The following is a 24,586-nucleotide window of genomic DNA, read 5'->3' on the forward strand; positions in this document are numbered from 1 at the left end:
GCTAGCTAACTGAGCAACAACTAACGAACCTGTTTCACATATAATAAACAAGCAACGTTTAGTTACTGATTTATTATTATTATTATTAGCGTGTAGTTTGGTGTATTTCATAACAACCGCGGCTAAGTTAACTAGCAGCTAGCAAACAATCTTAACGATGTTAGCATGCTAGCGCTAGTCAGTAGAACGGCTTAGCCGCCGGCCCTCAGTACAATGACTGTCAAAATGATAACGGAGTTCAAAATATACAAACTACAGATAAACACGACTTACCTGATAGATTATGGAAATCTGAAACTCGAGTTAAACTAGATAGATACTTCGTTATTTGTTTCGCTTCGCTAATACATCGCAGCATACTTCAGTGCTCGATAACAAAAACGCATGTCCCACCGTCAAACCGCCATGATTCTCTTCAATCCCAAATAGCGGTCTGCTCCCTACACGAGTGCACGACGTAGGGCATGAAAGAATGGCTTCGACAAACCAATGTAGCGCACTTTGGGGCTAACAATGACTAATTTGAGAGTCAACCAATTAAACCGGAGAAGCTGAGGTTTCGCCGAGGTAAAGCCTGGCTGAAAAACAGTAGATGAGCGGCGTGATGTTATCAGTTATCTGTTGTTGTGTTTAAAAAATAAAAAATAATCTTATGTTAAATTAAAATAAATTAAATATGTAGGATTATTAATCTGTTATTCCCTTTAAAATGCTGTAATTTGACTCCTCACTGACTCCACTTTAATTTCCATGAATGAACTCCTGAGCTTTGCTGTATTAAGTCTTTCCGGAATTACGTCACACGTGTTAGACGTAATAAAAGTAGAAATGAAAAATATATATGAATTTATATTATATTTGTAATTAAATTATTTTACTGCCAAACATTAACTACCTCATGAAACAAGAAAGCTGTTAAAAAAATCGACTCCAAATTTGGTATTTTGGGGGGAAAGCTTGCAATTTTATTATATTATTTGCTTTGGAGTTTTTGTTAGTTAGTTAGTTTGTTTGTTTATGTTTTTGTAGATTAGTCTGTTATTGTAGCCTCCCCTGGTTATTGTTTATATTGTTGTTAATATATATGTTGATATCCTAATTTTGTTGATCTTTGATTTATTAAAATTAACAAATATATTTCGAAATGTAAAATATTTTCCTATAAAGGAAATATAAATAAACTGCTATAGGTGGTGTGATACAGCCTGACATGAAAATAACCCCTAAAGTGGATTATTTTCCTATAGTGGTATGCCCTGTGTGTTTTATTCCTTACATAATCAATGTCTTTTCTTATAACAGCAGATCAGATTTAAAAAAATGCAGTATTATCTGTGGTATAATTTTCTATAACAGCTCTGACAGTAATGCAGTAATATGAATAAACCTAATCTGAGTATTTGAATGTAGTGCCTGAAATGTTAAATCTTTTGTAGTTTTAAGTAATTTCATTTGTATGACCAAGAGTAAACTATAACCAAGCCGATGCTTTCACCACGGTCTCCCCATAAAAGTTGTGATTTGACGTTAGACTAACACCTGCCATGACATTATCATGCTCTATAATAGCATGGCTTATTTGACTGACAAGCTGACAAAAGTCATCATTGTATTGTATATCCAAACAAACACACTCACAGGTGTGCAAATATCTGGACAGAGAAAATAAGCTTGTCTTCATTTATGGATTTAGACAGCTTACAGAACAACAGCATTATGTGCAATATACAGCCAAAACAAAATGCCAAGCAAATATTATTCAGAAAAGAGACTGTAGAGATGGCTTTTCACGTTGTCAAACAGTAACCCTGAAAAACTGTGCTTTAAACACACAGCATGATGGATTGAATGCATGTATATCTTCGTACATACACACACACACACACACACACACCCTTGGTAAATATGAGCAAAGAAGGCTGTGAAAAATTGTCTTTATTGTTTAACCTTATGATCTTTTGTTAAAAAATAATTCACAAAAATACTCTGCTCTCATGAATATCAAACAATTGCAAAGAGGTTTATCAAAAAAAAAACTTTATTAAATATAGGTGTGCAACAACTATTGGCACCCCATGAATGCATATGAGAAAAATATATTTGAAGTGTATTCCCATTGATATTTTACATTTTTTTAGTACACCTGAGTGACTAGGAACGGGAAATTGTTCAACCATGACTTCCTGTTTCACAGGGGTATAAATATGAGTTAACACATAGGCCAAAGTCATTCATGACAACGCGTAAGACCAAGAAATATAGCTGGGATGTGCGGCAAAAGGTTGTTGAACTTCACTAAATGGGAAGTGGCTATAAGAAAGTAGCAAAAGCACGGAAAATGCCCATTTCCACCATCAGGGTAATAATTAAGAAGTTCCAGTCAACTGGATATGTTATGAATCAACCTGGAACTGGACGTTTGTCTACAACCCCAGTTCTGAAAAAGTTGGGACAGTATTGAAAATGCTAATAAAAAAAAAGTAGAATGATTTGTGTACTTTGACTTGTATTTTTTTTTAAGTATAAAGACAAGGTATTTGATGTTTTTCCTAATCAACTGCATAGTTTTTTGAAGGTAAACGTTTATTTTGAAATTGATGCATGCAACACATTCCAAAAAAGTTGGGACAGGGGCAATTTAGGACTAATAGCGATGTGACAAGTTGACAATCGTCTAATCATAGTATATAAGAAGCCTCAGAAAAAGGCCTAGACCTTCAAGAGCAAGGATGGGTTGAAGCTCACCAATCTGCCAACGGATGCATCAGCGAATAATCCAACACTTTGAAATATACATATCCTGATTTCCTCTATTTTTCATACTAAATTGTTCCAGAAACAAAATCTAAGGTAAAACAAGGGCAACCTGAATAAACAAAGTTGACAGTTTTTAAATTATAATGTTATATTTAAGCAAAAAATTTTCCAATACCAATTGGGCCTGTGTGAAAATGTATTTGCCCCCATAGTTACTAATTCCCTAAATCTATGAAACTGCATTCATAATGGGGTTCAGATGGACTAGACACAACCAGACCTGATTACTGCAAACACTGTTCAATCAAATAAACACTTAAATAGAACTTTTTCAACAGCATGAAGTTGGTTAAAAGTTCTTACCCAGTAACACACTATGCAAATGTTGAAAGAAATTCCAGAAATGATGAGGAAGAAGGTGATTGAAATGCATCAGTGTGGGAAGGATTACAAAGCTATTTCAAAGGCTCTGGGACTCAAAGGACCACACTGAGAGCCATTGTCTCTAAATGAAGAAACTCGGCACAGTAGTGAACCTTCCCAGAAGTGGCCGACCTTCCAAAGTTCCTCCAAGAGCACAGCAATTACTCCTCCAGGAAGTCAAATTAAAGCCAAGGACAGCATCAAAGGACCTACAGGCTTCTCTTGCATCAATAAAGGTCACTGTTCATGATTCCACTATCAGAAAGACACTGGGCAAAAATGGCATTCATGGAAGTGTGTCAAGGTGAAAAGCACTGCTAACCGAGAAGAACACTTAAGGCTTTTGTAGCCCTTGACAAAGTTGCTCAGATCCTTACACTTGCCTATTTTTCCTGCTTCCAACACCTCAACCTCAAGAACTGACTGTTTACTTGTTGCCTAATATATCCCACCCTCTTGCAGGTGCCATTGTAACATCACCTGCCAGTGTTTTTAATGTTATGGCTGATTGGTGTATGTTGATTATCAGTCACTTCTACAAACTGATTTTATACTCGTTATCATTAGCAGTTATTATCAGACTGCTGCAATATACTCGTGCCATGCACTTGAACAACATAGTAAGCAACACACCTTTTAATTATTTACTGAATGAGTAATCACAACATCACATACAGGCTGTTCCACAACTTTCTAGGCTCTGCGCAAAAGCCGTCTCTATAGGCTCTCTTCACAAGCTCTTGAAAATGCAGATGTTTAATTCCAGGCCCTTTAAGGTGGTACCCTTCACCCAGGGGCCCTGAGTAATCACCTCCACTATTACCTAGGTGATGCCTCTGATCATATATGCTCCTCAGTGTGTGTAATAAAGGTATAAGGTTTATTTATAGGTGCTTATGTATTTATAGGTGCATTGTGCCTGGACAAACATTTTGTCCATATTACCTGGAACTGGCCAGAACTTCACTGATTCATTGCTCAGGGTAAAACGTTACCAGAAGAGAGAGCTAGGAGCTTGAGAGGAATTCCTGCAAGAGGATGGACGCTTCATATACTATTACCACCAGACCACTAGGGGGCAGCGCAGGACAACAACACTGGTTTAACTGTTCATAAAAAAAGAAGAAGAAGGGCATGCGAGCGTCCTCTGGATAATTTTCAAATAAATGTATAATCCCTATATAAGTGCACTACCTAGGGTGTGATAGAGTTGCTTGACAGCATATCTAGTGCACTCTATGTGAATTGAGGACGTATTTGAGATTCTGGCTCTGATTTCAGTACAAATTGCAGTATGTTGGTACCTTTATAGGGTGTTTATGGTGAAAGAAAGCTCTACAGTATATTTGTTGTGCATGTTGATATTCAGATATCAAGGTATTACATTGTACATTATCTCAAACACGGTTGTCGAGTTAATTAAGTAGCTAGCAGTGTTATAAGGGTATATAGTTGTTGTTGTTATATTTACTAGGAAAGAGACTGAGATTATTTTGCCCAGGGCGCTAGCTGAGGAAGTGTAACTCAGCATGGGGCCGTGTCTTTAATTAGGCCATGACTAATTCATTTATTAATTAGTTAGTAATTGATTAGTGTGCTGTTGTTTAACTTCGGTTGACTGAGTTTTCCCCTGGCTGAGACGCGGACCGGACACCGGACATGGCAGTGTCTGAGACTCAGCTGATGTTGAGCGTCGGGTTGATCGGTGAGATCAGGCGTTTCTCAAAACACAAGCTCGTCGAGCCTATCTTGTTTGAGACATTTTCGTTTTCTTGCTCTGTTACAGCTGATTATCTGACTCTTTCCTCTCAGAGAAAGACGTGAATGCAGACACGCTGTGGGTTTGGTGCTTCCCTGCAGTCAGCGCCGAGCTGCGCGAGCTCTTGATGCGGAAGTGCTGTTTGTCTCGCGACTCTCCGGAGCTGCACGCCTTCGTGTTCGGTCAGTACCGCCGGAGCTGGTACTACCTCACCACCACCGATGTCCAGGAGCCCACCGCACTCACCAAGGTATACAGCTCACTTTAAAACATTCTCGTAGGAGTGACACAAAAATATCACAATAAATAAGTTAGTATATTCGTTGCAAACTAGCCGCAGTAGTGATGAATCGATTCGGTGAGTTTGACTCTTCGATTCTTGAATCGATTCGAAGGAGTCGAAAGTTTTGGCAAAGTTTTCCCACTTTTCCATTTTAATTAAGTCTGTTTTAGCATGTAGAGTGTTTTTTTTTGTTTGCTTTTTAAATGCAGTGTGCTTGTGAGCTATGTGTTAGTAAGTTAGGTAGTAAATTGGTTTGTGAATTGAAACTGTTTCGGCCATGCTAATGCTAGGCTGCATTCAGAATGACCTTTTTGATTTCTGTAAAACTATGCACCAGTAATATTCATAATTAATGCAACGGCAGTTGACCACTGTTGTAAATTAATATATATAAATATATATAATTAATTACTAATTACATCAACATTGTATTTAAATTACTGACTAATTACTCCGTCTTAAAAGTAATTATATTGTTCACTCATTACTAATTACAGCTTAAAAGCTGCATCCACCTTGACCATATGGACAAAAGAAATGAAAGTCTTATTTTAATTATTCTTTCAATTTAAGAAGGGAGGGGGAGTGGGTGTGGCAGGGCAGCATTCAGAACACTCAATAAAGACGGATAGTGACAAAGTTTGCAGATGAGGTAGAGAACTTCTCTCCTCCTGAATCCCCAGGGCTAAATGGAGACACAATAGATAGCGGTGCAGGTCCTCTGCTCTATCTATTTGAACCATTAGCCCCTGTTGTGACTATGGAGGAAAACAAAACCGGAGGCAGTGCGGATGGGAGAAGTGTCGGAATGGTAGTTAGCTAACAGGGTGCCCTCCACCTGAGTCCCCTGGGATAGGCTCCAGTTTCCCTGTGACCCTGTGTAGGATAAGCGATAAAGAAAAAGGATGAATGGAAATTCAATATTGTTTTATACAGAATCGTTGTAGTCGTAGTAACTGTAAGTTACTTAAAATGTAGAGTAGTACCTTACTTTTTTCCAAGAGAAAAGTAATTTAATTACTGTAATGTGTTACTTAGTAACACATTGCACCCAACACTGCAGTTGACAAACCATCCAAGATTATCTGCCCCCACATAGAAGTCTCACCACTTTACACATAACTCTAAAATAACTTTTAAAGCTAGAGTTCCATTCACTTCTTTAGTCCTGTGTCTTTTTTTAAAATTTTTTTTTAGTCCATATTCCAAAAGTATTACTTTGATATTATGGTCCATGTTGACATGATTGCATAATATAATTGCTGCAGATTTGTCAGACACACATTCATGCTGTGAATTTTGGATTGAGAGCTAGTGACTGGGGAAATATACTTGTCATGTACATGGAACCAGTTTGTGGTGATTTGTGCTTTGTGATATCGCATATTATCATGCTGGAAGTAGCCAATATAAGATATGGCCATAAAGGGATGTGGATGGGGTCAGTAATAGTACTCAGATAGGCTGTGGTGTTCAAATGATGCCTGATCAGAGCAGGTGGTGTTTTCCCCAATCTTCATCTGTCTAGTTTGTGTGAGCCTGTGCCCACTGTAGCCTCAGATTCCTGTTCTTGGCTGACAGACGTGAAACCCGACATGGTCTTCTGCTGTTGAAGCCCATCCACATCAAGGATCTGTGTCTTGTGCATTCTGAGATGCTTTTTGGCTCACAATGGTTGTAATGAGTGGTTATTTGAGTTACCGTAGCCTTCATGTCGGCTCGATCCAGTCTGGCCATTCTCCTCTGACCATCCTCATCAACATATGTTCCCACCCACAGAACTGCCACTCACTGATTTGTTTTTTGTTTTTCCACAACGTTCCATGTAAACTCTAGAGACTGTTGTGTGTAAAAATTCCAGGAGATCAGCAGTTTCAAAAGGATGAATTTGTCAGATTTAGACTTTGGTTATAAGTGACTTTGAAGTAAACAGGTGCAGGGAAATGCAACAAAATTCTTGTTGGTGATCATATGCTACAGATGCAGTAGGTAAAGATTAAAGTGAAAAATGCTGTACTGTTCCTTTAAGGATATTAGAACAATGTAATTTCATGTACTGTATATGTTATAAATGTATATTAAATATATATATTTTTTGCCACAGGTTACACATTTCTCTATAGTTATTACAGCAAAGGATTTCAACCCTGAAAAGTATGCTGCATTCAGTCGAGTTCTGTGTAGGTAAGATGTATATTTTAGTAATAACTTTTTATTAAAGAAAATTTATATATATATATATATATATATATATATATATATATATATATATATATATATATATATATATTTTATAATTTTATATATATATATATATATATTTTATAATTTTATATATATATATAATATAAAATATATATTTTATAGTATTGACACGTTTGCTAATCATTTCTCACTTACTGCTTTATCAACATATACTTTCATCAGGATGTACATGAAACATGGCAGTCCAGTGAAGATGATGGAAGGCTACATTGCTGTCCTCACAAAGGGCATCTGTCAAAGCGATGAGAATGGCTCCTTCCTCATCAAGGACTATGATGTTAGAAAAGCCTATTTGGCTGGATCCATTAAAGGTAAGATATGAGCACATCTCACTCAGATAGGAAATCCAGTATTTGTAGAATACACCTAATTTTTTATTATTAGTACTATTATTAGGTGCTTTGTTTCGATTATTGTTAAGACCCTTAATGTAGAACATTTGTGTGTCACACACCTGGAGATGAGTTTGTCACTCCACAATGATTCACTTAGAAAATATCAGATAAGGTTGGATTAATGTGTTTCAAGTCAGAGAAGTGACTTGTTTTTGTGTGACTAATCCAGATGTGGTGTCTCAGTTTGGGATGGAGACCATCATCCTGTACACAGCACTGATGCTGAAGAAAAGGATTGTGATCTACCATCCTCGTGTTGAGGCTCTGCTCGAGTTCACAAGGTGCTCGTTATGATGACGGTGCTACTTTTAAGATGCACAGTTTATATTGTTTCTCTTGCGTTGCAATTACATCATATCACACAAGCACTATTGCTCGCTTATCCTCTATAGGCAGTGGATCGGATTCATTCCAATGTTTTGTAGATATTTGTTCTCTAGAATTTATTCAGCCATGTTTGGGGGGGGGTTGAAAATGACATAGCAATATCCTCTTCTTTCCATCACTCGGTGATGTGCAGGCTAAATGGGTGTGTGTTTGGTCAGAGGCATGAAATTTGGGGTTTTTTTGTGCGAGTTTGTAAGAATGAAATGTTTTTAACCTTTACAAGAGATTCAAGATTCTTGCTCTTAGAGGAATGCAGATGCCCTCAAAGTGTCTATTTGAGAGTAATGGCATCGTTTGTCCCCTCTGTGGTTAAAAATATATAGCAAGTGATGGATCTGTCATTGATTTGCACTGAATATGGCAAACATTATTTTTATTCTATGTTTTTAAATGCTCATATTCTAACATCGGGAACTATGTATATAGGGAATATAGGAGATTTGTTATTTGTAGTTAAATCTAGGAATATCGGGTGTTTTTTAATAAACCATACATGTAAACTGCAGTATCCTGTTCGGTAAAGAATTTTTGTAATTGAAAAAGGGAAAAACAGACCAGTGGTGGGAATTCTGCCCCTTATGTCCAACAGATTATGTTTTTTGCTTTTAACACCAGAGTACTTCCAGCCCTGACATGGCATAGGAAAGACTGGTCCATTCTCCACCCTTATGTCCATCTGGAGGACAGAGAGTTGGACAACCTCAGATCATGTACAGGTAAGGATGAGGGGAAAATTGCACAACAGAAAAGTTCTTGCTCCATCATCAGGAGATTGCAAGTTCAAATCCCAGCTATGCCACAGGAGTCACAGGAGACTAGAGCAAAAAGTGACTGCCCTCACTGGGTGGGAGGGATAGCATTACAGTCTCACCCCTGTCAATCAGAGGGATATTAATCAATCCTGGATGAGCTTGTGTATGCAGAAGAGGGCAGATCGCACTTTCCTCTGAGTGGTGTTACACTGCGCTGTGCATGAAACAGCATGAGCAGCAGTTTGAAACGGTGGGGGCTCAATGAAAGAACGGTCTAGCATTCACCCTCCCCGATTGGTAGCTGTCATGTGATACATGTATGAGCAGTGCAAGAACATGACATTTCCAGTGTGGAACAGGTGATGGTTTTTCTTTAAATTTGACTTTTCTTATTGTTTTCTATATTCTCAGCCCTTGTCAGAATGAATACTTACAAATATAGTTGTATCTCAGCCATCGTGGTTATGTACTCCTGATCATGATAAAATAACTATTGTTCATCTGTAAAACGCAGTGGTAGACTAAAGGAGAATGTTTTTTTTTTTTGTTGTTTGTTTGTTTTTTTTGTATACTAGGTTCTATGTTCACATGGAGTATAGTTCTTGATGTGAATGCAAAGATGTGTGCTGCTGACTTGAAAGAGCTTTTAGGTTTTATATTACATGCCAGTACACTCAATGTAGAACACATGAGATTTTATTCTCACGTGGCTCAGGTGGTAGAGCGGATTGTCCACTAATCGTAGGGGTGGCGGTTCGATTCAGGGCCCACGTGCTCCCACATGCCGAAGTGTCCTTGGGCAAGACACTGAACCCAGAGTTGCTCCTGATGGCAAGTTGGTGCCTTGCATGGCAGCTCTGCTACCATTGGTGTGTGAGTGTGTGAGTGTGTGAGTGAATGGGTGAATGAGACACAGTGCAAAGCGCTTTGGATAAAAGCACCATTTAAGTGCAGACCATTTACCATTTATTCATATTTTTATTTTATATCAAGAAGTCTATGCTGATGTCAAGTTCCTATTTTATTCTCATATTGCATAGAACCAGACTGGACTTTTGTTACAGAGAAGATTTATTTCTACCCATCATTGTGCAGTCCACAATTTTACATATGTACCATTTGTAGGAAGGATGATTATATTATATAATCATCCCCATATTTTATAATAAGTCATCAAAACTCTGGAGTAACACAAATGGAACTATGGGAATAATGTTGTGGTGATAAATCCAAAATAATTTAGTATTTTAGACACTCTTTTTGCCTAGAATTTCCAGAAACGTATTCTTGGCATTTTCTCGACTGATTTCTTGAGGAATCCCCCTGAGATGCTTTTTAAACAGTATTAAAGGAGTTTCCACCTACGCTGGACTCTTATTGACTGCTTTTCAGAATATTTCATTCCAAGTCATCCATTAAAAAAAAAAACAAAACAATAATAATAATAATTTGTAAATAAAATGTTAGTTTTCTAATGAAAGAAATGAATATGTTGACACAGTTATACTTTTGTCTTCAATACCGATTTCAAACATTTAATCATACACCTTCAGATCAAAATGTTTTTAAGATCATGAGAAACATTTGTCAAGTGTCTCCAAACTTGTGTGGGTGTTCATCTTTAGCAATTGAGCCTGCAACCTGACTTGTTATCCAACTAAGGGGCTATTTTACAGAACTCTCTGCCTCCAATTATACCTCTCCAAGCATCCAATAATACCTTTCCTCCCTTTCCTTTGCTTTATATGTGCTCAGGGTATGTTGCAGGCTTTGTGGATCCCGAGGTTATCAACCGATCGGATCTCTTCGATGTTTTCGTGAATCTTCCAGACAACGAGATCACCATTGCTCGACATGCAAAAGGTAAGACTTTTAAAAATTAATCTGCTACTCAAGTATAATCTGTTCATTCTGGTATTGAATAATGGGTGTAGATTGGAATATAATACCATCATACATTAGCTCTGTTAAGAAATGCTGTTTGTTACACTGAAGGATTTGTTTTTGTAGAGGCCATGGCTATGGGAAAACTGCATAAGGAGATCGGCCACTTGATTGTGCAGTCTGCAGAGGATGCTGATCGCACAGACGCTCAAGTTATCAAGGTAAACTGATTTGGAAAGTGCACCAAGGGGAACAAATGGTAGCTGTTGTTCAATATTAAAATAATCTTTCTGCCTTTTAATTAGGATATCTCTGTAAAGACTAAGGAGATTCTAAGCAACTTGATGTCCCTTGCTGAGGACGGAGACGACGCAAAGCTGACTCTGGACACACTGAAGCGACGTCACCTTCCTCCAGCAACCGAGAACTTCCTCTTCCATTTAGCTGCAGCCGAGCAGCTCCTGAAGATCTAAACAATACCCCATGAATGTACGAGACCTAGGAGAGCCTAACGAAGGAAATCACTATGTGATCGTATGATTTTATAAATGCGTGTAAATGCAAAGATGAATTTATAAAAAGTTTTATAGAGGTTTTATGATATTCTAGACACATTCAGTGACCAAGACTATTATTATATATATATATAAATTACTCTTTAGCTACTCTTTCTTTTCCAGGATGGTTCTTCTTAGGAAGCACTTAAAATTACTTGACGAATATACAGGTATGGATGGATAATGTACTTTTACATTTGTACATTTTTTTTTTTTAAAGTGACACTTTGAACTTGAACACAGTCTAAATGAAGACCATTTTGTGGTAGCACTTCATTAAACAGTTTTGAAAATTTAGATAATGAACATTTTATATGCCAAATTAAATATAATGATTAATTATTATTAACATCAATGTACAGAACACTATTTTGCTGCCACTGAAATCTTATTTGGTTGTGATTCAGTTGCGTCGGGTGTTTTTGCGTACGTCTGTGCGTGTTAAAAATGTATCAGAAAGCTAACAGAACTTCATTAGATAAAGTAGGAAAAACAATTGCGTATCTAAAGCATACTCAACAGGGTTAATTTGTTTCTTGCAGTCTCGACAAGCTCCATCTTGTTATTAAGCATCTTTTGATTTTTTTTCTTTCTTGTTTTACATCAGTTACGTAATCACCATCTGCCTAAAGGAGTGTGTTTGTGCCAAAATATTCCATATGCACTTTTCATATGTTCACATGTAATATTTTATTTTTTAAATGATGCTGTTGTCCTTTCCTAACAATCATATGCTTGAGTTCTAATGACATAAAAATTAAGGTCCAGTGTAAAGTTCTCAATGGTTTCAATGTGATATTAACAATGATATAACAATAGCAGTATTTTTGTTAAATCCATTCAGTCTAAAATGCTATTAAATTAAAACATGAATCTTTTCCATTTGCCAAATGCTATGGTTTTATTAAATACACTTGTATGATGATGTGAGTACAGCTGGAGGCGAGCAGTGTTGCTTTAGTGATTACCGTTCATCTGCAGTGTTGAGAAAAGTGCGGGCTTCGGTCCTAGAGCAGATATAACTGCTACTGGCTTTTTCGCAGTTTAATTGACCCTCGTCTACTCAGTTTTATAGTTGCACTGTGTCCTGTCTTAATTATAAAGTTTCTTTTAAAAAAGAAAAAAAAAATTAATACATTTTAAATAACTGAAAGTGTGTGTATGTTGGGGGTGTAAATGCATAAGTATACTCTTTTGGGGTAAAGAGTATGCATATTACTTTAAATAGGTCTTCTGTTTGTCGCTCTGGAGGACTCCTACTACCCATGGTTTCTTTTTCAGACAGGTTTCCATTTAGCAGCTCTTTTGGAGGCGAATAACCTTTTGAGGAATCATTTATACGATGCGAGGGTTGGGTTTTTAAGGTGACCGTTAGAGTCCTCTGTGGTAAAACAGCTCCCCATCATCTGTTAAGCTTTGCAGCTCCTTTTCTAAATGCTCCTTTTTAATCTAAGCAAAAAAAAAACAACAACCCATAAACCAAATAATAAGTGACCTTTAGCATATTCAAAAATCAGTGATTATTATTGTAATTGTAATTCTAAAGTATTACACAGATGGGTGTGTATGGGCACTGGGATCCTGTGGGACCCAACAAAAAAGTAGCAGGAGTAGGAGGTCAGTGGTCAAAGAATGGCCATGCTCATTAACATGGGAGCATACTGGGTGTTTGAGCTTAGTGACATTATTCATTCATCTTCAGTTACTGCTTTATCTTGATTAGGGTCATCATGGTTTAAAATACTAATTTATTATTTTGGGAAGTAGACTAGGTTTGTTAGAAAATATCCCTGGCAGATACACAAAAATAACTGCTGGAGTTTCTGCAGGAGTGTGCATGAATTCACTTGGGAGTGGGCAGGAGAGGATTTAAAAATCAACTCTACACACACCTAAATTAATGCAGCCTTGGGTATCAAATTTCTGTACGTAGAAAGTGTACAGAAGTCCAGACGTTGTACACAGGCTCGTGGGGATCCTGGAGCCTATCCCAGGAGCACAAGGCAGGGAACACCCTGGAGAGGATGCCACCCCATTGCAGGGCACAATTTCATACACACTCACAGACCCGTTCTCATACGATGTTCAATTGAGAAATGCCAATCAGCCTACAAAGCATGTCTTTGGATTGGGAGAGGAAACCGGAGTACCCGGAGGAAACCCCCCAAAGCACGGGGAGAACATGCAAATACCACACACACAGGGAAGTTGAGAATCAAACCTCCAACCCTGAGGCAAACACGCTAACCACTAAGCCACCGTGCTCCGTAGCAACACAAGTTATACAAGTAAATAATGACCAGTGCAGAATGGTGCACCATAGATCGTGACAGTTTGACATGCATTACCTTGCCAAGTTGTGGAAACAGACTGAAGGACACAGGGATCATCAAGCCAAGGGCAATAGCAGTGCTGATGTGTCGAACAGGAGCAAGCATCATTGGGTTCCTTTGGGCCAACTTTGTCCTGAGACCAAAAAACATATATACATGCAGATTCTTCCAGGACGGAGAGAGGAATGAGCTCTGATTAAAATACACTATATGGCCAAAAGTTTGTGGATACCTGACCATTGCACCTGTATGTGGTTCGTGCCACAGAATTGTGTAGAATGTCTTTGTATGTTGTAGCATTACAATTTCCCTTCATTGGGCCCAAACATGTTCCAGCATAACAATGCCCTTGAGCAAGGTCCATGAAAACAATTTGCTAAGGCTGATGTGGAAGAACTCGAGTGGGCTGAACAGAGCCCTGATCTCTACCCCACTGAACACCCTTGGGATGAATTGGAACACCAGGTTTCCTCATCCAACATCAGTACCTGAGCGCACTACTGCTCTTGTGACTAAGCACAAATCCTTACAGCCATGCTCCAAAATCTAGTCGAAAGAGTGGAGGTTATTATAACAGCAAAGAGGAACTACATCTGGAATGGGATGTTCAAAAAGCACATACGAGTTCGATGGTCAGGTGTCCACAAACTTTTGGTCATATAGTAAATCTATTGAAATAAGAGAAATGAGTTGGTTATTACCTCTTGAGAAGGAGGACCAGTAGATTAGGAACAACTGCAGTAATACCAAAAAGAGCTGCTCGAGATATGGCAGTCTCCTTTACAGCCTGAGACAGAGGAAACGGTTAAATAACTGTAGTATGAAATGTATAGTAAGATTTCCAACCATTTTGAATGCCTGATAGGGTAATGTATGGTATTTTGACTCAGCTGACACTGCCAATGCCAGGTCACACCAGACCTTTTACTATTTTTTTTTACTGCCTTATATACTCAAATTGAGCTGAATAAAATTTGTCATTCCTAACTACGATATTCCCACCTTGAATGCAGCTTCCTTTGAGACACCAACCGAATTCCCACTGGAGTCAAAGACTTTTATTCCATTCTCTGATTCCTCACTTCTCACTACGAAGACGCTGAAGGCAGCCAAGCAAGCTAGAAAGTAAAAATCCGTTTACTATAATTACTATGTGAATGTTTAAACTGAATGTCTGAATATTGAAACGGAATATTGTGTGTTTATATGTGTAAAAAAAATTTAACACACACAAAAAAACCCACCAAGCTATAATAATAACTGGGGGGAAAAAAATCAACAAGACTGAACACATTTGATTTCAACAATTTTCATAATTTCCACACTGGAAAAATTCAAATAAATATGGTATTCTATGGACAAAATAATGACAGAACTGAATCCATCTGTTTTATAATATATGTTTAATCATATGTAATTCAACATATGTTTAACCTCTTAACATTAATTAACAACATCCAATTTAATATACATACTATGGTATGCTCTTTACATGGCCACTTAATTTAATAACTGCTGAAATACAATAATGGCTGCCTTATGGGTCTGGATGTAAATACATTCACGGGCAACTCCATTAGGAAGACCTGTACACTTGCTTATTCATGCAATTATCCAATCAGCCAATCATGTTGCAGCAGCACAATGCATAAAATCATGCAGATACAGGTCAAGAGCTTCAACTTATGGTCATATCAAACATCAGAATGGGGGAAAAGTGATCTCAGTGACTTTGACAATGGCCAGTTGAGTGTATACTTAGTGTAAATTCACTGAAAAGCAGCCATTAATAGTTAGTTTATAACAAAATGAGTTATGGAAGTGAAATAGGAGTAGAAACCACAGTGGCTACGTGCTAGTATAACAAAGGAAATTGAGAAAACACAGTAGACTGCTTTACTGACCTGACAGAGGAACAGGCAAAACTGACCTACAGAAGGCCTGAGCTGAACTACTGCTGACTGCCAGGCGCTGGATTATAATTTGAGGAAGGGCCTAAAAACAGGTCATTAAAAATACAGTTGATGTATGCATCAGAGGGTAGAGTTTCTGGGACTTTTAAACAGGTTATTTTGTAAAATGTCTATGATTATTGAAAAAAAGAAAGTCTCACCCCCGCAAATGTTGAATATGTCACTGTTCCAGTAATTAGAAGAGCCTGTTTCAGTGACAGCTTGTTCTGCTTAACAAAATCAAAAGACTCATTAAGTTCTGCTCCAAATGTTATATGGCCAAAGAAGTCATTCCAGTTTATTCTAGAAAACCGGACAAAATTCCATTTAGGTATGTGAGGGATAAAATTATTATCATGGATTATAGTGATGTGGAGTTTCAGGTGGATGCACAGAGAAAATATTCTTGATTACCGGCGTGGCTGTTGCATTTCTGTTGGCGTGATTGAAGCCTGCACAGTAGCTCTGCAGTATAAACTGGAGATGGGGGATTGAAGATGCTTTCAGTCATGAAAAGAGTATGAATTGTCCAAATATTAACGATAGAAAGTAAGTACTTAAACAGCATTACCTGCCAAAACAGGGCAGGTGTCACTCCTTTATGTGGCACAAAACTTGCTATGACCTATAGGACAGAAAGGAAAGAATGAATTAGTCCTTTAATAATATATTTCCAGAAAAAGTGATATTGAACAAGTACATACAGTATTTGTTCCCCAAGGTTCAGGTGTGTAACTTAAATTAGTTTTAAATGCACACTACAATCGTTTTCCCTGATGAAATGCTACGGTAGAACAGAGGTACCATTTGAGTGGCACACGCAAGCAGTTTAGTAGCCATTTTCTGAGAGTGTATATAAACAGAACTGAGTATATAACAATACTCACCAAAGGTGCTGACACAGGCAAAAAAGCTGAGAATCAAGATTACAGAAACTCTTTAATCATAAGATCATGACAGATATTCAGGGAACATGCAATAAATAAATTGTTAAGAATACAAATAAATTCTAATTTCTTCAGTTTGTGCATTTACAGAGCAAAGTATTAATAACACCTGTGGGTGAGTGTTACCTTGTGGACGAAACACAGGGGAAATCAGCTCTCCAGTATCAGCATGCACAGAGCACTAGGCAGGACAACATACAGTTCAGTTTTATTTTTGAAATACGACAACAGTAATCCCTTTTTTTTTTTTTTTTTAAATTTCTTAATCTACTTGAATTCTGTAAGGGATCACTCTGACAAACAAACATTACTCAAACACATTACATTATGATAGTATAAGTATAGCAAAGCAATAGCAGCTTACAAGAGAAAGGTTCCAGGCATTGGAGACCTAGAAAACAAAACAAAACAAATGCATAGTGATAAATGTAGAAAAAAAGCAAGAATAAGAGTAGAATAAGATTCTATTATTCTCATATTAAAAAGCCTACATCTACCTTTTCATTCTTCAGCTGATTCCCGTCCCCTCTGATCAGAGAACGAGCGTTTTCAATTTCAACCTAAAAGCAAAAACATTTTGGATTTATAATATATCACGTTATAATTTTGCATACTATAGATAATAATGTAGTAAATTCCCTCTTGCTAAATCAGCCACTTACATAAAGAAAGAAGTCATGCTAAATAAAGCTTGGAAAAGGTACAGTAAAATCATTATGGTGATTTTTTTTGTTGTTGCTACATTTGGATTTGCTCATTTGGCAGACATGAACTGAGAATTTGAGGTTTATGGCTCTTACTCAAGGGTCGAGCCATGGAGTTTTGCTGGAATTTGACCTCAAAACCTTGCGATCAGCAGCCCAATGCAGCATTATACAGCAAACGAGTGCTAATGCATAAATTATATAATGAACATTTCCTCTCTTTAGAAGCTGCACTTGTGGCATTTCAGAACAACAAAAGCATCAGCACCAGTTCTGAATATCAGGCCATTTAATGACATGAACAACCCCAGTTAAATGTTCTAAACAATATACATCGTTGTGAAAAGTGGAACAATAACCTTCTATGCTTTTTAGAAAAGTCCACAAAGTGTAACCTACCAAAATCAATAGGTCTCATCTAAAATGAACTGAATGCACCTGCACTTTATAACACAATGACATCGTCTGGACTGTACGCATGTCCATAAGGATGTCAATTTTTTTTTATATCCTGCTAATATGACCGCTATGCCATCTAGTTCATCTACATGATATTCCTGTATACTTAATGTATATTTTGCCATGCACTGTCCACTGTACTCACTATATTGTATTCCTTTTGTTGTACAGTGTTGCATTGTTTTACTTATTGTCTCATCCTGTGTGCTGTGTTGGAGACTTTTGCTTCTCTGTATTATATCTTTAATCTCTTTTTTATATGATGATTTAATAAGTGAGTGTTCCTGTGTAGATCAGTTATTTAAGGTTATAGGGAACCTCTTTATTACCTACTAAGAAGATGTAGAAACTTGCATACACCCTTTTAATACAATTATGAATATTCATTATTTTATAACTTGCAGGAAATTGTTCTATTGTTTACACCTAACTATAAAAGAGCTACTACACTACTGACTGTGGGCTGCTGGTTTATTGCTGTAGTCTGCTCCTTTTGCAGAGGAAGAATAAACTTCTCACCATTTGATCTATAAGACTGTCTGCTGGTTTTATATGGGGAACAGGGAAAATTCTCCAACACTGTGTTCCTTAAGTGTTGTACATTGTAACATTATCATTGTAAGAGAAACATTTTGTTCCAGTGCATACTGTAAATGCATGTGGATGACAATAAAATTCTACCTGACTTGACCTGACTAGGAATGACTCTGGGATTATGGTCTTAGAATTAAGTCATGCATGAATGGTGGACATTTAATGGGAGGATAAATGGTGGAATTGTCCATTTTTCCAACTTGTTTGATGTTATGTAAAGAAAGACCTCTAAATACATGTCACTGTTAGACCTTGTGATTATGTAAAAATAAACAAACAAATAAATAAATTAACTGCAATAAACACAATGCTGACACTGATGTCTGATGACACAGGGTGGATCCTATACTCACATCAGAGGACAGGATAGAGCTGGGGTCAAGAATATTCAACCAGATGCGAAGTCTGCTTAGGAAAGACTACAGAATATTGCATGAAATAGTATGGCACAGATATTACAAAACAATCATATGAAAGTTATCAGCAGTCCATATCATTACTATAGCGCACAGGTAAATCACCTTCCCGTTGTTATGCCAGTATTCCAAATTGGGATCCATGTTTAAGCTTAAATTACAGTTGCCTGCAGGAGAAAAACGTGAATCATTTGAATTATACAGCGATGGAGGTCATTCAGGCAACACATGTCTACATCCAGTACGAGAGTTCTAAAGACTTCCGTATGTGTCACGTGATGTTACGCAGCCGCAGGACTGCGCAGTCAGTGCGCACTTTTGACGCTCAAACTGCAGCGCATTCGCACACTTTCAAGATGGCAGCCATCGTTGGAAGACTTCTCCGGACTTCTGTGAGTTTTGAGCCTGTTCAGACGGCTTGCAAGATTTGCCCTGGATTCATTTGCATTAGATTTTGAAGTATTTTGTTATAACTTTGATATTGCTGCAGGGTTATATTAGGTGGTTAAGGCTGTAGGAGATCGCAGGGAAGCGGCTGTACGGTAGTTTAACCTTCATCTCTCACAGCAGCAGCAGCAGCAGAGACTTCAGCCACAGGCGCACTCAGTAATTATAGTTATACCGAGTGATATTCTCATTAGAGTTTTTACAAATTACAACAGTTTTGTTTGCTTCATATCCTTATTTTGGGAGAATGATCAAGCCAAGCATGGTGATCCCAGCACTGCCAAGCTGCCACTGTTGGGCCCTTGAGCAAGGTTCAACTGTTCAGATATATCAATGAGATAAAAGAAAGTCGCTCTCGATAAGAGCGTCTGCCAAATGCCATGAAATGTGATCAAATTTCAACATGGTGTGTTATATTCAGGATATTCTAATCTATGCAAAACAATATCAGCTTTACAATATGAAAATAAAACTGACCCTAAGAGAAAATCACTTGTGTAGGCAGTGTAACTGTCTCTGATGACTGTAATAAAATGAGTTGATAAAGTTGTTTTTGTTACTAAATTGACATTTTCCCTCAGTAAACCTATAGTTTGCGATATTAAATACACAACGTTTATATCTTGCATGATTTTTCCAAATCCTCCCATAAATCACAGTGAGAGTAAGAGTATTTCCAGATACTTAACTGGTTTGTGTGTGTGTTCCATTTAGTGTAATTCAGATTTCCAGTCATTTAACATGTCTTCAACTTTAAATTTGAGTATACATTTTATTAAGTGGCCAGACTCTAACGATAACGAATCCTATTATTCTTCACTTTAAACATTATCGTTTGCATAAACCCAGTCAACCTTACTTTGACACACTAAATCAAATAGCAGAAAATCTAAATGATGGCGTTCTATCCAAACAACACCCAATAATGATTCTTTGTTGATACTTGCTTTTAGAAACAGTTCCTTAAATATATATATATATATATATATATATATATATATATATATATATATATATATATATATATATTCAAATGCATCACAAGACAACATAAGACATCTTTCATCATAAGACACAAGATAGTGTGGTTCCCAGAGACATACAATGCCAAGGTTTTCAAAACCTCTGTTCTTTACTTAACTGTTACACATAGTTTGATTCAGAATGACTGTTTGTCACATAAATATAATACTACAGTAGATTGTCCTCAGTAATAAAAAAAACTTTTTTAAGATTGTATGTAAACTATTCATGTGCATTCAATTTTTTCTATTTATAGCTAATAATCTAGTTTAATTGATTGTATATAATATAAACAGCATTTCCACCACATGTACAGTGACACCCATAACATTTGTAATACGTGCATAAATATCTTCTTTTGAAGAGTTGCATGACAAGATATGCAAACCGTCTCACTGATTTTAAACTTGTAGGGACAAAAAAAACTTTGCAAGTCATAGTGTTAACCCCCCCATCCCCACCCATCCACCCACTTTCTAAAACCAAAGTTACGCCCTTGAATGCAAACGCAGATAAAGCTGAGATGGTGTTGAGGGTCTTGGATGCACGTCCAGGTTAAATATTACATTCAACCATAATCAGCAGTCACTGAGTACTTTTCTCCTCTTTGTGTGGTGTATAGCCGTGAATTGAATTTGAGAATAGTTGGGGGGTGTGTGCGTGCAGATCTTGGTATTGTGCTGTTTGACTTTTTTTGTGTGCACAATTTTGGAGTTGAACATTGAGGTCAGCTCAGTCTATCCCTGATCTCTACTTACAGGCAACCAGAGCAGCAGTGAGTGCACTGAGGAGTGGACCTTCATTAACCACAGCTGCTGCACCCAGAGCCTGCTTCTCTATCAGTATGTAAAAAATATTTTGCACACACACACCTTTTTAGATGAGCTAAAAAAAAAAAAAACCCAAAAAACATCAGCTGTTTTATGTACTTTAAACTCTAGGTACTGCTAAATGGGCTGCAGCAGTTACCCAGCATGCTCCACACTTCAAGGGTACGGCTGTCCACAATGGAGAATTCAAAGAGATCAGCCTTGATAGCTACAAGGGCAAATACCTGGTTCTGTTTTTCTACCCGCTAGATTTGTAAGTGAATTGGTGAAAACAGTAGTCTTGAATGAGTCATCATTAACTGATATTTACAGGTTTATGAAGTAGAGGTCGACCGATAGTGGATTATACCAATAACTAATTTGGGCCGTACCTGCCGATAACCGATTAATCAATTGATAGTTTTTAAAATTGATACTGAATGAAAACATAACACTCAAAGTAAAATATTGCTGAACTTTATTACAAAAATAAACATTACTGACTTACCATGAAAATGTACTGTACTTTTTAAAATGAAATAAATATTATTATATTTATGTATTAATTATTAATAAAGATATATAGCCAAACTGAACCAAAAAGTAACACTCCAAATAACAAATAAAAATAGAGACACCCAAAATAAATATATATTTTAAAAAAACCCCACTTTTAATAAAACAACAAAATTAGTCAGTGATAGTTTTTATTTCACCTCTAGAGGCTGCTCCCGTAATGTATAATGACAGCAGACCCTGCCGTTATACATGATGCAAACCGGGAAAAACTATCAGTGTAGATGTTTGCTGGTAATTGATTGTTCCAGCAAGCGGTTATCAGTGACGATTAATCAGCAAAACCAATCAATCAGTCGACCTCTATTAGGAAGTGCTGTATTGCATTTGCTCTGCCTCTATCATAGTGTGTGTTGTGAATGGACTGGTGAAACATAATAATCAAACGTGTAAGATTTAACCTGTTTCACTCAGACTTCTGTGGTTACAGTTTAACAGCGTTGAATAGGTACATTTTTAAAAAACCTATTCAACACTGAAAAAATGTAAAAGGTGAAATTTTTGTTGATGCTATTTTGTATTACTGAATATTCTTATGCATTATTGATTAAATTAGGATTACAATATGACAGGGTGTGCTGTTAAAAGAAAGCACTATAACTATCGGGTGGTGTGATATTCCATTAATTGCATGTCATATGTTTTATCTGTTTATCGTTACATTTAATGGTGTAGAATGAGACATTAGTTTTTATCACATATAACAGCTATAAAGAGTCATTCCCTCACCAGTCTCACTTTTTTCCCCAGTTTGTCATTTTGTGCAAAGCCCTCTCTGTACTGAAGACGTTCCTCATTTAGAGCTTTACCTCTGACTGCTCTAAAGTGCCGACACTGGAGACTCCTTGCATAAATGCTAAATGAACATCCTCAACACATGAATGATTAGACACAATTTAATACAAAACTGCAAACTACAGTCAGAACGGTGCTGTTAATTCTCTAACACCTTCCAATGAATCAGAATCAAGAATTCAGCAGTGCTGTGGTGTAATATTACTGGATGTGCAAAAAGATTCAATATGAATTACTGAGTAGTCCTATTTAAAGCACATGAAGTTATTTTACGAACATTTCCGCTTCCACAGTGCTTTATTGTTTTGTTTTCAAAATACTAGACACAACTCCTATCTGCATTCACTGTAGAAGAGTAGTGGAATTGTATGAGCATAATAGACACGCATGACCTAATTTCATTGTTATTCTTTTTGCAGTACGTTTGTCTGCCCTACAGAAATCATAGCATTCAGTGACAAGGCTAATGAATTCCATGATATCAACTGTGAGGTGGTGGGTGTGTCTGTGGACTCTCACTTTACTCATCTGGCCTGGACCAACACCCCTCGAAAGGTAGAAATGACACTAATAATAATGAATAATGCTCTTTTTAAGTAAAACACTGGTTTTGTGTCCAAGTGAGCTTCAGGAGAGAAATAGCTGAGCCAAGTGATAATCCTCTGGTTGAACTTTGGCCTCTTCCTTGTTTGCCTGTAGAGCGGAGGACTGGGAAATATCCACATCCCCTTGCTGGCTGATCTCAACAAGCAGGTCTCCAGAGACTACGGAGTCCTACTGGAGGGGCCAGGAATAGCACTGAGGTAGTTTATCATGCTTGTTAAATAAATTCATTGTTTAGAAAATTGTATGCAACTACAAATTGTATTATTTTAATTATTGTATTTTATAAAAAATATTCCATATAAAATACGTTGGGGGTAATAAGTATTTGGGCACTTTTTTCCAAAGGGGGGATGCACAGTGGCTTAGTGGTTAGCACGTTTGCCTCACACTTCTGGGGTTGGGGCTTTGAGTCCCCTCTCCACACTGTGTGCACAGAGTTTGCATGTTCTCCCAGTGCATTGGGGGTTTCCTCCGGGTACTCCGGTTTCCTCCCCCAACGCAAAGACATGCGTTGTAGGCTTACTGGCATCTCCAAATTGTCCAAAGTGTATGGATGGGTGTGTGAATGTGTGTCCAATTGTGCTCTGCGATGAGTTTGCGTACGGGGATACGGGATGTCCCCCTGCCAAGTGCCCTAAGTCCCTGTGATACAGAAAATGAATGGATATACTTCAGTACTTCAAATGTACACACACGTCTTTTGACTTGTAAATATGAACAAAAGTATGTACTCATAAGCAGAAACAAATGTTTATATAAAAAACTGTTTTTAACTATAAGATGCTTTTCCATTAACTGAATCTATCTCCATGTAGAGGGCTGTTTATCATCGATCCCAATGGCATCATCAAACACATGAGCATCAACGACCTTCCAGTAGGCCGCTCTGTTGAAGAGACGCTGCGCCTCGTTAAGGCTTTCCAGTTTGTGGAGAGCCATGGAGAGGTTTGCCCGGCCAGCTGGACCCCAAAATCACCCACGGTAAACATTTGATTAAAAAAAAACTTCAGAAAGGTTTGAAATTGCTACTTAAAAAATACAAAGCTGTGTTTTGTGTGTCATTTCTAAATGGTTTCTTTGTATTTCAGATAAAGCCAACTCCAGAGGGGTCTAAGGAATACTTTGAAAAAGTCAACTGATGTCCTGAAACTCAAATTTGCTTCTAGTAGATCATACCACATAATGCTTAGTTTGACTTGGAATTGCACTACCCAAATACATCAACAGAAAATTATTTCAGTGATCTGTATAAAACATGAGCTGATTTGTTAGTGCTGTTGCTATGTATACAAATAAAAGTGACACTGTCTGGTGTTGGTGAACCACTACAGTTTTTCCAAAAAGCTAATGTTTATTATATTCTATTACACTTTCTAGTCAGAAGACGACATAAGCTAGGTGATTATACAATCTTGAACTATCCAGTTTAGGTGAGCTGTAGCTTCAGATTCTATGATTGGGTA

At 37.3% G+C, this 24,586-nt stretch overlaps 4 protein-coding genes across 8 annotated transcripts in view; 2 read left to right on the forward strand and 2 right to left on the reverse strand.

The window, feature by feature from the left end:
- ide (insulin-degrading enzyme) overlaps positions 1 to 753 on the reverse strand; it is a 32,951-nt gene extending 32,198 nt beyond the window's left edge. For 2 of the 3 annotated variants that reach the window (XM_053621690.1, XM_053621692.1), the window contains exon 1: positions 274 to 752. In XM_053621690.1, the coding sequence (XP_053477665.1) occupies positions 274 to 358 (85 nt within the window). In that variant the 5' untranslated portion in view covers positions 359 to 752. Of the gene's footprint in view, positions 1 to 273 lie in introns of all 3 variants that reach the window. The other variant, XM_053621691.1, reaches the window with a different exon arrangement.
- Positions 754 to 4,073: 3,320 nt separating this feature from the next.
- Positions 4,074 to 12,340, forward strand: dennd10 (DENN domain containing 10). 2 transcript variants are annotated; one of them, XM_053621708.1, is made up of 9 exons: positions 4,074 to 4,885; positions 4,993 to 5,189; positions 7,327 to 7,406; positions 7,650 to 7,798; positions 8,052 to 8,163; positions 8,885 to 8,985; positions 10,777 to 10,884; positions 11,032 to 11,126; positions 11,226 to 12,340. In XM_053621708.1, exons 1-9 carry the CDS (start codon positions 4,840 to 4,842, stop codon positions 11,376 to 11,378), a joined length of 1,041 nt encoding a protein of 346 aa, XP_053477683.1. In that variant the 5' UTR covers positions 4,074 to 4,839; the 3' UTR covers positions 11,379 to 12,340. The 2 variants fall into 2 exon arrangements, with proteins under 2 accessions (XP_053477683.1, XP_053477682.1); XM_053621707.1 differs by having other exon boundaries at positions 4,076 to 4,885; positions 11,211 to 12,340.
- A 3-nt stretch (positions 12,341 to 12,343) lies between these two features.
- On the reverse strand, positions 12,344 to 19,102 carry sfxn4 (sideroflexin 4). 2 transcript variants are annotated; one of them, XM_053621710.1, is made up of 14 exons: positions 18,973 to 19,102; positions 18,805 to 18,870; positions 17,192 to 17,254; positions 17,059 to 17,085; positions 16,821 to 16,875; positions 16,635 to 16,660; positions 16,319 to 16,372; positions 16,162 to 16,224; positions 15,909 to 15,974; positions 15,700 to 15,790; positions 14,798 to 14,913; positions 14,497 to 14,582; positions 13,811 to 13,928; positions 12,344 to 12,911 (listed from the first exon to the last, which is right to left on the reverse strand). In XM_053621710.1, exons 1-14 carry the CDS (start codon positions 19,009 to 19,011, stop codon positions 12,834 to 12,836), a joined length of 948 nt encoding a protein of 315 aa, XP_053477685.1. In that variant the 5' UTR covers positions 19,012 to 19,102; the 3' UTR covers positions 12,344 to 12,833. The 2 variants fall into 2 exon arrangements, with proteins under 2 accessions (XP_053477685.1, XP_053477684.1); XM_053621709.1 differs by having other exon boundaries at positions 15,909 to 15,977.
- On the forward strand, positions 19,059 to 24,449 carry prdx3 (peroxiredoxin 3). Its single transcript, XM_053621711.1, has 7 exons — positions 19,059 to 19,259; positions 21,098 to 21,179; positions 21,279 to 21,420; positions 22,937 to 23,072; positions 23,217 to 23,320; positions 23,939 to 24,104; positions 24,212 to 24,449. The coding sequence occupies exons 1-7, from the start codon at positions 19,074 to 19,076 to the stop codon at positions 24,260 to 24,262; spliced, it is 867 nt and encodes a 288-aa protein (XP_053477686.1). The 5' UTR covers positions 19,059 to 19,073; the 3' UTR covers positions 24,263 to 24,449.
- The last annotated feature ends 137 nt before the right edge of the window (positions 24,450 to 24,586 follow it).

This window comes from Ictalurus furcatus, chromosome 3 (assembly GCF_023375685.1).
Source record: "Ictalurus furcatus strain D&B chromosome 3, Billie_1.0, whole genome shotgun sequence".
NCBI lineage: Eukaryota > Metazoa > Chordata > Actinopteri > Siluriformes > Ictaluridae > Ictalurus > Ictalurus furcatus.

Bases quoted from the DNA above. Each gene is read 5' to 3' on its own strand.
- prdx3 (XM_053621711.1), top strand. From the start codon at position 19,074: ATGGAGGTCATTCAGGCAACACATGTCTACATCCAGTACGAGAGTTCT. The intron at 21,180-21,278 runs GTATGTAAAAAA...TTTAAACTCTAG, and splicing joins CAGAGCCTGCTTCTCTATCA to GTACTGCTAAATGGGCTGCA. The intron at 24,105-24,211 runs GTAAACATTTGA...TTTGTATTTCAG, and splicing joins GGACCCCAAAATCACCCACG to ATAAAGCCAACTCCAGAGGG.
- sfxn4 (XM_053621709.1), bottom strand. From the start codon at position 19,011: ATGGATCCCAATTTGGAATACTGGCATAACAACGGGAAG. The intron at 16,373-16,634 runs GTGAGTATTGTT...TCTGTCCTATAG, and splicing joins TGCCTGTGTCAGCACCTTTG to GTCATAGCAAGTTTTGTGCC. The intron at 14,583-14,797 runs GTGGGAATATCG...CCTCTGTCTCAG, and splicing joins CAAAGGAAGCTGCATTCAAG to GCTGTAAAGGAGACTGCCAT.
- dennd10 (XM_053621707.1), top strand. From the start codon at position 4,840: ATGGCAGTGTCTGAGACTCAGCTGATGTTGAGCGTCGGGTTGATCG. The intron at 4,886-4,992 runs GTGAGATCAGGC...CTTTCCTCTCAG, and splicing joins GTTGAGCGTCGGGTTGATCG to AGAAAGACGTGAATGCAGAC. The intron at 11,127-11,210 runs GTAAACTGATTT...CCTTTTAATTAG, and splicing joins CAGACGCTCAAGTTATCAAG to GATATCTCTGTAAAGACTAA.